The sequence below is a fragment of the Hyperolius riggenbachi genome, chromosome 7, assembly GCF_040937935.1.
Source record: "Hyperolius riggenbachi isolate aHypRig1 chromosome 7, aHypRig1.pri, whole genome shotgun sequence".
In the NCBI taxonomy this organism is placed as follows: Eukaryota; Metazoa; Chordata; class Amphibia; order Anura; family Hyperoliidae; genus Hyperolius; species Hyperolius riggenbachi.
Genome location: NC_090652.1, coordinates 316,465,112 through 316,484,064, shown reverse-complemented (window position 1 = coordinate 316,484,064; position 18,953 = coordinate 316,465,112). Strand labels below are relative to the sequence as shown.

Here is an 18,953-nt window from a genome sequence, read left to right as displayed (position 1 = left end):
GTAATGTCCTACCATATTATTATTATGTATTTATATAGCGCTGACATCTTCTGCAGCACATTACAGAGTACATAGTCATGTCACTGACTGTCCTCAGAGGAGCTCACACTCTAATCCTACCATAGTCATAGTGTAATGTCCTACCATATTATTATTATGTATTTATATAGCACTGACATCTTCTGCAGCACATTACAGAGTACATAGTCATGTCACTGACTGTCCTCAGAGGAGCTCACAATCTAATCCTACCATAGTCATAGTCTAATGTCCTCCCATATTATTATTATGTATTTATATAGCACTGACATCTCCTGCAGCACATTACAGAGTACATAGTCATGCCACTGACTGTCCTCAGAGGGGCTCACACTCTAATCCTACCATAGTCATAGTCTAATGTCCTGCCATATTATTATTATGTATTTATATAGCACTGACATCTTCTGCAGCACATTACAGAGTACATAGTCATGTCACTGACTGTCCTCAGAGGAGCTCACAATCTAATCCTACCATAGTCATAGTCTAATGTCCTGCCATATTATTATTATGTATTTATATAGCACTGACATCTTCTGCAGCACATTACAGAGTACATAGTCATGTCACTGACTGTCCTCAGAGGAGCTCACACTCTAATCCTGCCATAGTCATAGTGTAATGTCCTCCCATATTATTATTATGTATTTATACAGCACTGACATCTTCTGCAGCACATTACAGAGTACATAGTCATGTCACTGACTGTCCTCAGAGGAGCTCACACTCTAATCCTACCATAGTCATAGTGTAATGCCCTACCATATTATTATTATGTATTTATATAGCACTGACATCTTCTGCAGCACTTTACAAAGTACATAGTCATGTCACTGATACCTAGCTTTTAATCTCCCTTAACCGCTTTTTTTTTTTTTTTTTTTTGTAAATGATATCCTGATCTATCAGTATCACTAACCACCCCATTTTTTCATGTCTGAAAGCCCTTTTCTAACCCTACCGTTGTCATGGGGCGGCCAGTGATAGTGGGCCTTGGGCAGTAAAAAGTACAAATCCGGCCCTGCTTACACTGTTAATAGCAGATGCTTCAAACCTGGTACTGTTAGTCACTGGGTGACTGGGGTTCAAATTCGGAAAGGGGGCGGAGCCACAAACAGCCAATCAGATTTGCTTAATTTCAATGGGAATATACAAATTATTGATACCAAAAGCCCAAAGCTCATAAACTTGGTCATTGAGTGACTGTATGTTAAGGTTAGAATAAGTGGGCGGAACCAACAACTACATTTTATTCCAGGGGAAAATATAAACTGCAGCCATTCTTACACTGTTAATGGCGGGGTTCCCAAACTTGACACAGTGGGCCACTGGGTGACTGGGATTAATATTCAGGAATGTGGGTGGAACCTACAACAGCCAATCAAAATTCACCTACTGATTTTTAAGGGAAATATTGAAACTGCTGCCACTTTTACACTAATAATGGCAGAAGCACTAAAGGGGTGGAGCCACAAACAGCCAATCAGATTACTTTACTGGATAAACTGCTTCCATTCACACAATTTTGATGGCAGAAACCCAAACGCTTAAAACTTGGTCACTGGGATTTTCTGGGATTAATATTCGAAAAAAGTGGGTGGAGCCTAAAAAAAAAATCAAAATTCACCTGTTGATTTTCAAGGGGAATATTTAAATTGCTGCCATTCTTGCACTGTTAATGGCACAAGCCTCAAACCTGGTACAGTTGGTCATTGGGTCACTGGGGTTTAAATTCAGAAAAGGGTTGTTGCTACAAACAGCCAATCAGATTTGTTTCATCTCACTGGTAAATTACAAATTATTGATGCCAAGGACCCCAGAGCTCACAGACTTGGTCATTGAGTGACTGTGTGTCAAGGTTACAAAAACTGGGTGGAGCCAAAAACAAATCTCACTAGGAAAATATAAACTGCAGCCATTCTTACACTGTTAATGGCAGGGTTCTCAAACTTTGCCCAGATGGTCACTGGGTGACTGAGGTTAATATTATGGGAAGTGGGTGGAGCCTATAATAGCCAATCAAAATTCACCTGTTGATTTTCAAGGGGAATATTTAAATTGCTTCCATTTTTGCTCTGTTAATAGCAGATGCCTCAAACCTGCTACAGTTGGTCATTGGGTGACTGGGGTTCAAATGCTTGAGAGGGGCGCAGCCACAAACAGCCAATCTGATTTGTTTAATTTCTATGGGAATATACAAATTATTGATGACAAAGACCCCAAAGCTCACAAACTTGGTCATTGAGTATTTGTGTGTTCGGGTTAGAAAAAGTGGGCGGAGCCAACACCAGCCAAATACATACCCGGGCAACGCCAATTCATCAGCTATTATTCATAAAAGTGGATGGAGCCTACAAAAGCCAATCAAAATTAATCTATTGATTTTCATTACTGCCATTCTTGCACTGTTAATGGCACAAGCCCCAAACTGGGTACAGTTATTTATTGGGTGACTGTGGTTCAAATTCAGAAAAGGGGGGAGACACAAACAGCCCATAAGATTTGTTTCATTTCAATGCAAATTATTGATGCCAAAGACTGCAAAGCTCACACATTTGGTCACTGAGTAATTAAGTAATTGTCTGCTACTATTACCAAAAGTGGGCATAGCCAAAACCAGCCAAATACATACACGGGCAATGCCAAGTCATCAGTGGGTGGAGACAAATACAAATTTCACTGGGAAAATGTAAACTGCAGCAATTCTTACACTGTTAATGGCAGGGTTCTCAAACTTTACACAGTTGGTCACTGGGTGACTGGGATTAATATTCATAAAAGAGGGTGGAGCCTACAAAAGCCAATCCAAATTCATTTATTGCTTTTCAAGGGGAATATTCAATTGCTGCCATTCTTGCACTGTTAAGGACACTAGCTTAAAACCTGGTACAGTTGGTCATTTGGTGACTGGGGTTCAAAATCAGAAAAGAGGGTGGAGCCACAGCCAATCAGATTTGTTTCATTTCAATGCAAATTATTGATGCCAAACAATGCAAAGCTCACAAACTAGGTCATTGAGTCATTGTGTGTTAGGGTTAGACAAGTGGGCGGAACGACAACAACCAAATACATACCCGGGCAACGCCGGGCAATCAGCTAGTATCTTATAACATTTTATCACTCTGGCCGCATGTAGCTTGCAGTTTTAACATTTGTATAGCACTTTTCTCCTGTCATACGCAAATCCCTTGAGAGCTGAAGCCAGAAGGCCACCCTAAAGTGTTAGAGAGTCTTGCCCAAGGATTCCTTACTGTAGTAAAAGTACTGGCCACAGGCCAGAAACCGAATCCTGGTCTTCAGTGCCAAAAGTGGTGGCTTTAACCAGTACACTATCTAATAATAATAATAATAATACTAACACCTCTTTCCATAACTTAGTAGATAATCTGTTCCTGTCCTTCCCTCTACCTTTCCTACCACACCCATCACTGGGATGTCACACACTCCAACATGTCACTCCATAAGTTAGAGGATACTCTGCTCCTGTCCTTCTCTCTACCTTTCTTACTACACCCATCACTGGGATGTCACACACTCAGGGGAGGACTGGGACCTTTTGGCCTGGAGGGAAAACACAAACTAGAGGCCGTTTTCACAGCAGCCCAGACATCACACACGTGTCGCACGTGCTATATCCCAGTAGTCATGTGGGAAATACAGCAAGAACACTCCGTGATAGGATGACAGGTAAAGTATAAATGCACTGGCACCAGGGGGCATGTAATACATTTTGAGTTGCAACGGCCGGAGTTTCGATTGCGTTCATCGTTCCTCTAGTAGCAGCCCATCTGGAGTCTAGGGACTGTTTGCAAGCAGCCCTTCTGGAGTCTAGGGATTAAAGAAAACTTTTCAACCTAGACAATACCTTATGTAGCTGTGCACATGCAGTCATTTTAACAATGGTGAGAGACCAGACAGAATTTTTCCCATGGACCCTGCAGGCAAGCCTCTGCTTTGCATCATGCTGTGTATATTTACCAGCTTGCCCGCCCACTAATTGCTCTGTCATTGGGGGTTTATTTCCCTCAGCCAGCCTAGTGGTTCACCTTATACAAAAATGTGAATGCACCAGGCAATGTACCAGCCCTAATTCAATAAATGAGAGGCAGCCTGGGGGGAAATCTCCCCCCTTCCCCCCTGGCCAGTCCTCCCATGCCCTCCAACATGTTCTCCACAATGTGTAAAATTCTCTGCTCCTGACCTGCTCTACCTGTTCACTAGTACTCACTTCCAGGACATTGTATTCACCAGCAAAGTTCAGAGTGAAGTTTCTGCTAGTGTGCTGTATGGGCTTCTGATAGGGCTGGCTAGATAATATCAAATCTTCAGTTTTGCACAGCAAAGTACAGTAAAGGTTTCTTTTTAATATTTTTTGTCTGATTTTATGGGTTGTTACCTGATTTCAGGTTGAATGTGCTGCTGGTTGAATTGATAATGACGTCACAGGTTTCCTTTGTTATATCTCCAGTTTTCACCTGGTAGGTTATGGACCCCAGCGTGAGTTCATGAACCCCTTGCGATGGGCTTGTTACAGTGCCAAAAGAAGCTAAGGAAAAAAAAATGAGATTTACTTTTGTGTCAACAAAATGTACAAAGCAAATCTTCATTACTTGACTGACCCATTTAGCAGCTTCAAACAAATGTTTTCGTTTGAAAACTGCTGTGCACTCTAAACCTCTGCCAGGCACACTTCCCCAGCTGCAGGAAAAACTAGGCCCTGCAGCCAAATAAAGTTTTACTTTATTTGGCTTCTAAAAGATTCCGGTCCTGCTCACAGTGCTCAGTTGCATTGCAGAATAATTCTGCATGTCAATTCACGGCCCAGACAATCCCATAGGGCTGTTCATGTTCACAGTGCTGCGTTATTCTAACTTGCTGCATGAAGGCTTTGTAATAACATCTATGTCCAGCCTCCATTGCAGTTCACACTCATTATAATGCTTTATAATGCGGGTGTTATGCAACTCACCACTGTGAGCCTAAATGACCCCAAATCAGGTACTTTCTAAACATAACAAAAACTACAACTGTAGTCAGCTGAGTATTGCCCAACTTGGACGATTGCTCAAGGGGAAGGAGACACCATTTGGCAGACACATGTACTCATGCTAGATTGAAACCTGGCTGGTCATTTTGAGTAATAATAATCTAGAATGTGTGCATAGCTTAAGATGTGATTCAGACATTCACAACTTTATTCAATTCAAACGAAGGACCCGTTCACAACCCTGCATCTCTAATGTGCTTTCTATTTAAGTTAAGGATCCCCGTGCTTTAGGAGCAGAAGTTGCATGTCAGGTGCAGGAGTATAAATGGGCTGTAAAATGAGGACAGAGGTGGCTTTTTGAATCCCTTCGGCAAACTATTTGGCCCGAGGAAGTGGACAGAGACCCACAAAATACGTTGCCCGTGCTTATTAAAAATTATATATATATACATACAGTAGCAATAAAAATTATGTTAACCTTTTGGAATTATATTGATTTCTGTGAAAATTGGTCATAAAATGTGATCTGATCTTAATCTAAGTCACACCAATAGACAATCACAGTCTGCTTAAAGTAATAACATACAAATAATAAAAGTTTCCAAAGTAAAGCAGCCCCAAACCATGATGCCCCCATCACCATACTTCACAGTTGGGAAGAGGTTTTGATGTTGGTGTGCTGTGCCTCGTTTTCTCCTCACATAGTGTTATGTGTTTCTTCCAAACAACTCAACTTTGGTTGTATCTGTCCACAGAATATTTGGCCAGTACTGCTGTGTAACATCCAGGTGCTCTTTTGCAAACTTTAAACATGCAGCAATGTTTTTTTGGACAGCAGTGGCTTCCTCTGTGGTACCCTCCCGTGAACTCCATTGCTATTTAGTGTTTTACATATCGTTGATTTGCTAACATGGATGTTAGCATATACCAGAGACTTTTGTAAGTCTTTAGCTGACACTCTAGGATTCTTCTTCACCTCATTGAGCATTCTGTGCTGTGCTCTTGCAGTCATCTTTACAGGACGGCCACTCCTAGGGAGAGTAGCAGCAGTGCTGAACTTTCTCCATTTATGGACAGTTTGTTTTACCATGGACTGATGAACAGCAAGGCTTTTGGAGATACTTTTATAACCCTTTCCAGCTATTATGCAAGTCAACAGTTCTTAATCGTAGGTCTTCTGAGAGCTCTTTTGTGCGAGGCATCATTCACATCAGGCAATGCTTCTTGGGAAAAGCAAACCCAAAACTGCTGTGTGTGTCTTTTATAGGACAGGACAGCTGTAACCAACACCTCCAATCTCATCTCACTGATTGGACTCCAGCTGGCTGACACCTCACTCCGATTAGCTCTTGGAGATGTCATTAGTCTAGGAGTTCACATACTTTTTCCACCTGCACTGTGAATGTTTACATGGTGTGTTCAATAAAAACATGGAGACATTTAATTATTTGTGTGGTATTTGTTTAAGCAGACTGGGATTGTCTATTGTTGTGACTTAGATGAAGATCAGATCACTTTTTATGACCAATTTGTGCAGAAATCCATATAACTCCAAAGGGTTCACATACTTTGTATTGCTACTGTATATATGAATTTGTCATTATTGAGGTAAGCCACTTCTCCCCTTTTCTCTTTTTTTTTTTTAGTTTTTTAACTTATTTTTTTACACTCCTGGGTGCCTCTTACCCCTTTTGTGACCTAAAATGATGACATTGGATATATCCTATAACTTCCAATGACTACAGTCATTGTCCAGTCCCCAACTGGAGGAGAATAACAGGACTAGCAGGTAGGTCTACAGTACAGGTCTCTCAAGTAACAACAAATTTTAATAACATTTTTAGAAGGAAACTAAATTATTGCAGAATACCACAATTCTAGTTTCAAATACCCCAAAAGGTAAGCCTCTTACTTGAGACCATTATAGCAGTGGCTTGTTACAAGTGAATACATACTGTATATCAGGGCTGCCCAATGCATCAATCGCGATCTACCAGTAGATTGTGAAGGACTGCTGGGAAGATCGCGGTCGGCATTTTATAATAGTACGCCAGAGGTTAACTATGCAGCGCCAGCATACCATCTAATTGTGCTGCTCTGCTGCCCTACGTTGAGCAGCACACAGCCAATAGGGAGAGGCGTGGCAAGCGAGAGCCACGTCCTGCCCTTCCCTCTTCCTTCCCAGCCCACCTCCTTCCTCCTCGGCCTGTCTCCCTTCCTCTCCGTCCGCCGCTCTCCTCCACTATGTTGTCGGGATGCCCCCTCACTGACCCTGCATGCCCAGCGAAGCATGTACCACTGTAACCTCTGATTAGCGGTGGAGAAGAGAGCAGTGGGTAAGAGGTGGGTAGCTACCTATATTGGGGGCAACTGTACTTGGCTATTTTAAATGTTGGTAGATCTCTCAAGCTCGGTCGGGAATTTTCAAAGTAGCTCGCGAGTCAAAAAATAATGGGCACCTCTGCTGTATATCTACATGCCAATGCTCATCGATTAAACATGTGTTATAATATATCTGTAATATGTGTTAATATAAATAATGCATATTAATATAATTGGAACATCACTTGCGCATGTGCATCCAGCCAATCATTTAATCATGTTAGCCTGACGCAGGTTTCACAACTGAAAGTGGCTTCCTCAGTGGTCAATGATAAATAGCACAGTGTACGTTATTACATTAATGTCACAAGCTTTAGACCGCCGATCTTGTCTGGAGAGCATGACTTTCTGCTACTCCCTCTGGCCAATGATTTATGGTGTTATGAATGCCCTTCCCCTAATATATGTATGAGCTCTCAGATGTGCCACTCAGTGTAGACTGACAACACTCTGGCAAAAATAACCAGAAATGCAACAAGGGTGTCCTGCTGGTGTTTGTCCTTGCTGGATGCCAAGTGTGTGGTGTATGGAAACCGCCATGATGGTTTGGGCCTTTCCGTAAGTATATGAATCCCATGGCTGCACATTGTACATAACACATTGAGGACTTACTTTGTGGTTTCTTCTGGTTCTGGCCATCAGCACTGATCTTTTTCTGAAGTTCAGAGGAAAAAGCCTAAAACCATGAACAAAAAAAATGGTAAGTTCTTTGTGGGACATTACTGCTGTTTACAGTTGAAGTATTATAACACAGCATTCTGGTACTTTATTTACCTGAACTACAAGTAAACAGAACCATGTCCTTACCTTTATTTTTTTCCACTTTATATTTTTATTAAAGAGAATCTGTAACAAAATTTTGAACCATATTCCTTCTATCCTATAAGTTCCTATACCTGTTCTAATGTGGTCTGTCTTACTGCAGACTTTCCTAGTTGCACAGTGGCTGTGTTATCTCTGTTATATGATCTAATCTTCTTTCCTCTGTCGGATCTGTCGGGCTCAGGCAGTCAGGCTGGAATGTGCTGTGCTGCTTGTGATTGGATAGAAGCTATACACACCCTCTCCAGGCCCCCTGCACACTCTGTATGACTTACACACTGAGCTACTATCAGCCTATCACTTGCTATATCTTTTGTTTGTAAACACTGCCCAACACTTGCAATTACAAGCCAGGATTGCAGCAGGGAGTGACAGAAACAGCACAGAGGGGCTCAGGAGAACATAATGAATAGAATGGTATGCTTTTTATTGTAAGAATTTTACAGTACAGATTCTCTTTAAAGTGTTCAACAAATACAAACATTATAATTAAAGAATCATTTGTAGTAAGTTACACATATTGTGTATAATATAATAGACTTAACAATAATAGTATTATGCCGAGAAAGATAATCCATATGTCACGAATTGAACAGTTTTCACCCTTATCTTAAGGTTTACTAAGTAGTACATAGTAGGATATATAATATGGTGAGACTGATACTACGTGTTATGATGGCTTAGTTCCAGAACATTGGTAAAAATATTTCAGAACAAAATGGTTTAAGTATGTTGGGACCATGTGGGAACTAGAGAACTAGGGTTCTCTAACCACGCTCAAGGATTTTGTTCTTAGAATGTTGTTTATTGATTTGCTACCATTTATATGAAGATTGTAAACCTAAAGAGAGGGGAGGAAGTAAAGAAAAGAGAAACTAGAGAAGAAGACAAGGGATAACAACCTGAATACCTTTTAGTTTGGATACCTGCCACAGATCCAGTGTATAGTAAATTAGTTTTAATATGTCGTGTTTGGTTACTTAACTTTCATGTCCTTACCTTTATAGTGTCTAAGTCGCTGGGGTGCAGCATGAAGAAAACTTCCTTCAGATGTTGGACCTTCTTGCTGCTGCTGAAGTCCAGGATCTCCTCAAACATTAACTCTGCCACTTTGTTCCTAGGAAACCCCAGAATTCCTGTCCCCATGGCCGGGATTGTTATGGACCTCAGATTTCTACTTTCCATGGTACTCAGGCAGTCATGTATTATCTTTTTCAGAATCTGTAAATGGAAGATAAGAGCAGCTAATGTACGACGTTGGACGATGATGTACCGAAACTTGTCACTGTCCATGGGAGGTTTACTTAGTCCAGTAGCTTGTAAATTACCATTAAATTGGTTTCCTCATATTGTTCTTGTTGTCAAGCAAACACTACAGATTAAATCGATTGTACTAGATGAAGAAAAACCCCAAAACATGACCTGCTGGAATTACTCGAAGGGCATGAATTGAGAAATGGTAACATACAGTAGACAATTTAAAAATCACTAGGCCAGTTTCCACATAATATTTTACAATAGCTATCTGAAATTAAATATTTAGTATATACACTCACCTAAAGAATTGTTAGGAACACCTGTTCAATTTCTCATTAATGCAGTTATCTAATCAACCAATCACATAGCAGTTGCTTCAATGCATTTAGGGGTGTGGTCCTGGTCAAGACAATCTCCTGAACTCCAAACTGAATTTTAGAATGGGAAAGAAAGGTGATTTAAGCAATTTTGAGCATAGCATGGTTGTTGGTGCCAGATGGTCCAGTCTGAGTATTTCGCAATCTGCTCAGTTACTGAAATTTTCACGCACAACCATTTCTAGGGTTTACAAAGAATGGTGTGAAAAGGGAAAAACATCCAGTATGCGGCAGTCCTGTAGGTGAAAATGCCTTGTTGATGCTAGAGGTCAGAGGAGAATGGGCCGACTGATTCAAGCTGATAGAAGAGCAACGTTGACTGAAATAACCACTCGTTACAACCGAGGTATACAGCAAAGCATTTGTGAAGCCACAACACGCACAATCTTGAGGTGGATGGGCTACAACAGTAGAAGACCACACCAGGTACCACTCATCTCCACTACAAATAAGAAAAAGAGGCTACAATTTGCACGAGCTCACCAAAATTGGACAGATGAAGACTAGAAAAACGTTGCCTTGTCTGATGAGTCTCGATAGTCAGAATTTGGCGTGAACAGAAGAACATGGGTCCATCATGCCTTGTTACCACTGTGCAGGCTGGGGGTGGTGGTGTAATGGTGTGGGGGATATTTTCTTGGCACACTTTAGGCCCCTCAGTGCCAATAGGGCATCGTTTAAATTCCACGGGCTACCTGAGCATTGTTTCTGATTATGTCCATCCCTTCATGATCACCATGTACCCATCCTCTGATGGCTACTTCCAGCAGGATAATGCACCATGTCACAAAGCTCGAATCATTTCAAATTGATTTCTTGAACATGACAATAAGTTCACTGTACTAAAATGGCCCCCATAGTCACCAGATCTCACCCCAATAGAGCATCTTTGGGATTTGATGGAACGGGAGCTTCGTGCCCTGGATGTGCATCCCACAAATCTCCATCCACTGCAAGATGCTATCCTATCAATAAGGGCCAACATGTCTAAAGAATGCTTTCAGCACCTTGTTCAATCAATGCCATTTAGAATTAAGTCAGATCTGAAGGCGAAAGGGGGTCAAATACCGTATTAGTATGGTGTTCCTAATAATCCTTTAGGTGAGTGTATATAATCCTAACATCTTCCCCAATGCTGTACAGAGTACATAGTAACGTCACTTAATTGTCCCTCAGAGCGGCTTACAATCTAATCCCTACCATAGTCATAAGTCCATCATAGTCTAGGGCTATTGGGGTAGGGGGGGGGGGGGGGGTTAGGGGGAAGCCAATTAACTTACCTATATGTTTTTGTGATGTGGAAGGAAACTGGAGTGCCGGAGGAAAGCTACAAAGACATGGGGAGAACAGATAGTGTCTATCAATGAAAATGGTCAGACATGAAGGGATACTTGAGCAGCTCCTTCAATTTTCTCTCTCAGAGTCCAGAAGAGACTTATCTACACATGGACTCAATCACATCCAACACCACAAAACCATCTGAGAGAGAACGTGACCAAAATATAAAGAAAGAGCTCATGAAATGCCATCAGAACTGAGGAAGTCATCATGTTTGGTAAGATGTACTGACACAAGTGAAGAATGTGGACCTGGCTAGTCCAGTTGGTCATGGCGTCTATCTACATGAACAGAAATATGGATCACAAAACTCTTATGGTAGCACACAGCTTTCCATACCTTCTCAGAGGAGGGTCCATCATACTGTGGGACCACAGCATGGATAACAGTACCGCAGGACAGGTTGCAACTATCAGTAACAAACAACGAACCATCTTCCACCTGCTTCTCCCGCTTCTCTTTATTCAACAGGTCCTGCAGGTTGCTTCCCGCTCGGCTGAGTAAGGCCTTGGATACAGCTCCAGAGCGAAGATTAAGTTCTTTCCCCACACTGTTCACAACGACATCAGTCTACAGGAGGAAGACAGATTCCATTGGTGACAACAAATACATTATTAACTACGGGAAAATATGTGGTTTATGAACAAATGTCCACAAACTATCTACACGTTCTTCATTACTAACATAAAACTTGTTGGCAGTATCAACAGAATTACTTAAAAGTTAACTGCAGTATCGTAAAGCAACCACAAGATGTCACTGTCTGTAGAATGATGTTAAGATCTCTATGGTATTGTGATTCCCATCAATCATTGTGTGTTCCTCTCTGTACTAAGTTAGCTGCCTTTTCTGGTGGTGTATAAGTTCATCTCTGCATGTTTTTCTTCAGTAAAGAGTTCTAACTTGTTGTATCGGGTGCCTATCTGCATGTACAGAACACTCTGCTCAATCAAAACTTACTATCCTATTTTTCAAAAATGTTAGTGGTGGCTATATGAGGGGTCATAGCTATCTTATGTTTGGAAATCAATTGTTTTATACTCCTCACATTTTCTCTCCTTACGGTCCCACTTGGGACGTTACCCCACATTACACTGCTCCACCTCATAGCTGGATGGTCTAAACCAGTGCTGTCCAACTGGCAGCCCGCGGGCCGCATCCGGCCCGCCAGGCCTTCTGCTGCGGCCCCCCTGCTGTGGCAGTGTTAGCCAGAGCTGAGGGGACTTTTTTTTTTTATCTTTTCCCCCATGCCTCGGCTGCTATAATGTAAAGCCCCCCTCTGCTCCCCTCGTTCCCCCGATGCTGCTGCTGCTGCCACCGCCTCACCTCAGGTCGGCGGCAGGCAGGAGATAGGAACCAGCCACACCGGCGCATGGCAGCCGCACGGGGAACTTTAAATGCTGGACGTGACGTGGGGGGGGGGGAAGATGCGTCGGAGGTCTGCTGGCCCTCCACCGTGTGGTCTGGAACAAAAACGGCCCTCCATGCCCGCGAAGTTTGACAGCACTGGTCTAAACTACTGCACATATATTAATTTAAGGCATTACATTTTTGACTTAAAGCAGAACTGAAAACTATAAAAAAAACCAAAGTGTTTCACTTACCTGGGGCTTCTGCCAGCCCCCTGCAGCCTTCCTGTCCCACGCCAGTCTTACACGATCCTCCGTTCTCTCGCCGCCAGCTAGTTTCGTTACCATCGACTTGTAAGTTGACGGCAACTGCGTCTGTGCGCCCCGAGCCACTCATAGCTTTCTTCGAGTTCCAGCCCGCAATAGTGTAACGAAACTAGCTGGCGGCGGGAGAATGGAGGATTGTGGAGGACCGGCGTGGGACAGGAAGGCTGCAGGGGGCGGGAGAATGGAGGATTGTGGAGGACCGGCGTGGGACAGGAAGGCTGCAGGGGGCGGGAGAATGGAGGATCGTGGAGGACCGGCGTGGGACAGGAAGGCTGCACGAAGCTGGCAGAAGCCCCAGGTAAGTGAAACACTTTGTTTTTTATAGTTCTTCAGTTCTGCTTTAAAGGACACCTGAACAGAGAGGGACATGGAGGCTGACATATTCATTTCCTAATTTCCCCCTATTCCTTTAGATTATAAGCACGCAAGGGCAGTGCTCTCTCACCCTTTTGTGTCTTGGAATTTGTTAAACATTAATTCATGTTAATGCTGTTACTGTAATTACCAATTCTGAATTGTGTACCGATTCTGTGTTATGTGCTAACTCTGTATTTTGTAAATTGGTGTATACCATTGTCTGTATTATTCTGACCCCATGTTTGTTCTTACATTGTACAGCAACACGGAATATGTTGGCACATTTTAAATAAAAAATAAATACTACGTGATGCAGATTGCCTGGCTGTCCTGCTGATCCTCTGCCTCTAATACTTTTAGCCACAGCCCCTGAACCAGCATGCAGCAGATCAGGTGCTCTGACTGAAGTGTGACTGGTTTAGCTGCATGCTTGTTTCGGGTGTGTGATTCAGACACTACTGCAGCCAAAGAGATCAGCAGGATTGCCAGGCAACTGGTATTGTTTAATAGGAAATAAATATGGCAGCCTCCATATCCCTCTCAGACTCAACTCAGGATATATTGGAATGTTTCTGGTTCCATAACTCATTTCATGTTGTCTTTTCTTTACAGTACTTTTGCCTTCAACAGTTTGTTACAAACATAGGATAGAAAAACCTGAACCCAATGGTACTTACTTTTACATCTTCGATATTCCCTTGCATGATCTTGATCTGCAAATTTTCCTTGGTGGTCACCATCTGACCAGGAACTTGTATGATTTCTGCTTTCTTTGGAGGCTCCAAGGGCTTGTCTGGGCTGTGTTTTGGGGTAACCTGCACAATTTCATCTCTAAACTCTTCCTTCAGGAGTTCCATGAGAATCTTTAGCGTGGTATCATTGCTGTCCACAAGATGAATCGTGGTGATGGCTCTCTCATGTTTCTCAAAATGTAATTTTATGGCTTTGACAATATTTTCTGCACACAGATCTACAGGACATCCAGAATTAACAAAGTCCCCAACAGAAAGTGCCACAGATCTGTATGAGTTATCTATTGCCTTCTCCAGGGCGCTGGTTACAGCTTTCCGAAGAAGACGTTCGTATTTTGAGTTTGGCCTGTTATCCCATTTAGGACCAACAGCATGAATGACTTTCTTACACAGTAAATTGCCGGCCCCGGTTATTTCACACTCCCCACTGGCCAACTTCCCTTCCTTCTGAACAATACTCCGACATTCTGCCTGAGGTTTCGGTCCTGCTGCTTTCATTACTGATATTCCTGTACCTGAGGTTGGCATCAGATCTTCATTAGATGCAATAATGATGACTTCAGTGTTTTGACGACATAGGTCACCTTTATATACAACAACTTTAGTTCCATTCTTAAGGGGGACTTGGCAAATAGTTTCAGCTGGATTTGACTCTTGACTTACATTTCCACCATTCCCTTCCTTCTGCAGATGCATCACACAGTTGAATTTCTTCTTCACTGTTGTAACAAACATGTCTTCATTGTCAATACAGAATTTTTTGGCACCTGGTTTATCGATGTATAAACTATCACACTGAAGTGTGGAACTGAGTTCCGTGATGCGATTTTCTGCTTCCTCTACATATAACTTTGGACCAGACAAGGTGATGAAGTTCTGGTTCTTGGCAATTTTCACATGCTGGACAATTCTATTCCAGTCTGGCTTCCTCTCTTCTTCAATAAACTGCAGGACAGCCAATGATCTCAGCTTGATGTCCTTCTGCACCATTGTGTTTTTCTCCACATAATCGTGGATTTGTTGGTAGGTTTCCTCTGCTGATGAAGACAGACCAGTGATGGCCACTTCCATGCCCTCTCCCACAGGAAACTCCTCTATCAAAACTGTCATTGTTGCAGAGTTAAAGGTCTCCATCAGAAAGCCCTGAATACTTCTCCACTGTGGAGTCTTTGTGACAGATTTATCCTCAATAGAAATTCTCTTACAAACCAATTCTTTTTTCATTTTTTCTTCAGCATTTGTCAGATCTTTACTGGAGGAGCCGGTTAATGTGATTGCTTTATCTTCAACCTGAAACATAGCTTTAATCTTGTTACCTCTAAAAAGAGACTCTGACAAGTCTTCGTTGTCTACCATTGTCAGGAACTGAATGATGTATGGGTCAAGATTAATGGATTTTGTCTTCATTTCCTGGTTACTTTTGAGTATTTGACATTTGGCAGCGAGGACGTCATCTTTTGGCCCACAGAGCTTGACTTTCTTTGCAGAGGCATCATAACTGAACTTCACATTTGGAGAATCTACTTGGATGGTGGATTCAAGACCATGCATGAACATTAATCTATAGACTGCCTGTTCGAGAGGAACCTCATCTTCCACTCTGCTCAGCCGTTTACTGGTTTCTTCTACCAGTTTTCTGAAAGTTGGTTCCAACTTACTGACATCTTCTGACATGCCCACCATGAAGACCTTATGTATGGAATTGTCCGGTTTAACGAGAACTCCATCATACGAAGAACTGGGAACTGTTCCTCTGATGGCTTCCCATACTTGGGGTGTCAGGTCACACTTGATGACTTTATACTTTGACATAAGATTTTTGAACTCTTTCTTGACATTAGTGGCCCATGTTGGAGCTATCTTTGCCAGGGTCCGGACATGTGCAGAGAGGATGCTGGGAAAACTCAGGGTGATGACTGGGGAGGAGTGGCCAGGATCTGGCCATGTGACTTCACAGTTATGATCTGACATTTGTTTCTCTATAGTCTGTTTTATCTGTGCATTCTTATAGAAGAACTCCAGTGTGGGCGGATCTATGGGATATCGTACAGGGTCAGGTGTTTCTATACGGGGTTCTGTCTTCCCGTACAGCCATTGTCCAATGGATGGGTAGTATGGATAAACATGGACTGTCTTGTTATTGAGCTCATGTGGCTTTGTCATCACTGTCTGTACAACTGTAGAGAGCAGATATATAAATGTAATTAGTCAGAGATTAATGGCCTCTGTTACATCCTTTATAATAAGCTGCTAAATATATTGTTAGATCATTGGATTATATTATCATTAATCTGACTGGTTAATCTTTAAACTCAAACTCCCCCCATAATAGAACAATGCCCATTATGATAATAGTCAGGATGGTAAGTGAATATAAACAGAACGGAAGCAAAGTGCTGGATGGGGAACCTTCTTCATGGTCCAGATCATCTCCATTGAAGTTCTCTTCTCGTTGCCTTTGGCGCAGTAACTGGGCGGAGCAGCCAGGTGTGAATATGTGACACCCAGTGTAGTAGGACAAGAACAACAAATGTCAGGCTACATTTCCCAGTGTCCCTGTCTCACAGTAGACAACTTGTGTCCCTGGACTCCTGGGAAATGTAGACTTTAGCTCACAGGAAGTAGGTGAGCAAGACCTCCATCTGCAAACAGGAAGCTGCTAGGGCGCTGGTGGTCTTATGCCTGTAAGGATAGGTGCACAAATACAGGAAACCACACCAAGACAATGGTCCATAATGCAATTAACTTTTTCTCCTGAGTTTTCTCCTGGGTGATAATTTAACAGCTTGTCAATAAATGCCCTTTACACCACCAGCAAGCAAGAAAGTACTAAAAATAATTCTGATATTACTTTTTCATCAAATTTTAGTATTTTTTCAATTGCAGAGTGCTGAAAAGCTATTTAAAAAATAGGTTGGAAAATTATCTCCTAGGAGAAAACGCAGATGAAAAAATGAATTGCATTTGGGCCAATGAGTTTATGGGCATGAAAAGTTCAGTTACGTTGATTAAACTTACAATTTACACGGATAGACATGATAGATCTGATCATTTGTGTTGTTCAGTTTTACGGTTTGGCTGGGCTTTAATAGCATCTCCCTGTTTTCTGTTGTCATTACCATGGCGACTATAGACACACACACACTGTATACAAACACACACACACACACACACTGTATACAAACACACACACACACACACACACACACACACACACAGTACACACACACACACACTGTATACAAACACACACACACACACACAGTACACACACACACACACACACACACACACACACACACACACACACTGTACACACACACACACACACACACTGTACACACACACACTGTACACACACACACACACACACACACACACACACACACACACACACACAGTACACACACACACACACACACACACACTGTATACAAACACACACACACACACAGTACACACACACACACACACACACTGTACACACACACACACACACACACACACACACACACACACACACACACACACACACACACACACACTGTACACACACACACACACACACACACACACACTGTACACACACACACACACACTGTACACACACACACACACACACACTGTACACACACACACACACACACACACACACTGTACACACACACACTGTACACACACACACTGTGCACACACACACACACACACACACATCATTTGTGTTGTTCAGTTTTACGGTTTGGCTGGGCTTTAATAGCATCTCCCTGTTTTCTGTTGTCATTACCATGGCGACTATAGACACACACACACTGTATACACACACACACACACACACACACACACACACACACACACACACACACACACTGTACACACACACACTGTACACACACACACTGTACACACACACACACACACACTGTACACACACACACACTGTACACACACACACTGTGCACACACACACACACACACACACACACACACACACTGTACACACACACTGTACACACACACACACACTGTATACAAACACACACACACAGTACACACACACACACACTGCACACACACACACACTGTACACACACACACACACACTGTGCACACACACACACACTGTACACACACACACACACACACACACTGTACACACACTCACACACTGTACACACACACACACACACATACACACACACACACACACATCATTTGTGTTGTTCAGTTTTACGGTTTGTCTGGGCTTTAATAGCATCTCCCTGTTTTCTGTTGTCATTACCATGGCGACTATAGACACACACACACTGTATACAAACACACACACACACACACACACACACACACACACACACACACACACACTGTATACAAACACACACACACAGTACACACACACACACACACTGTACACACACACACACACTGTACACACACACACACACACACACACTGTGCACACACACACACACACACACTGTACACACACACACACACACACACTGTACACACACTCACACACTGTACACACACACACACACACACACACACACTGTACACACACAAACACACACTGTACACACACACACACACACACACACTGTACACACACACTGTGCACACACACTGTGCACACACACACACACACTGTACACACACACACACACACACTGTATACACACAGACACACACACACACACACTGTACAAACACACACACACACAAACACTGTACACACACACTGTATACACACACTGTACACACATACACACACACACACTGTAGCATCTACCTGTTTTCTGTTGTCATTACCATGGCGACTATAGACACACACACACTGTATACAAACACACACACACACACACACACACACACACACACACACACACACTGTATACAAACACTGTATACAAGCACACACACACACACACAGTACACACACACACACACACGGTACACACACTCA

At 42.5% G+C, this 18,953-nt stretch overlaps 1 protein-coding gene across 1 annotated transcript in view; it reads right to left on the bottom strand.

Annotated features, from left to right (window-relative positions):
- The window catches only part of LOC137525234 (protein mono-ADP-ribosyltransferase PARP14-like), a 69,032-nt gene that overhangs the window by 28,041 nt on the left and 22,038 nt on the right, over positions 1-18,953 (bottom strand). The window contains exons 6-10 of the mRNA XM_068246236.1: positions 13,916-16,167; positions 11,545-11,775; positions 9,233-9,454; positions 8,024-8,087; positions 4,439-4,588 (exon numbers count right to left, since the gene is read on the bottom strand). Coding sequence (XP_068102337.1) covers positions 4,439-4,588; positions 8,024-8,087; positions 9,233-9,454; positions 11,545-11,775; positions 13,916-16,167 — 2,919 coding nt within the window. The remainder of the gene's footprint in view (positions 1-4,438; positions 4,589-8,023; positions 8,088-9,232; positions 9,455-11,544; positions 11,776-13,915; positions 16,168-18,953) is intronic.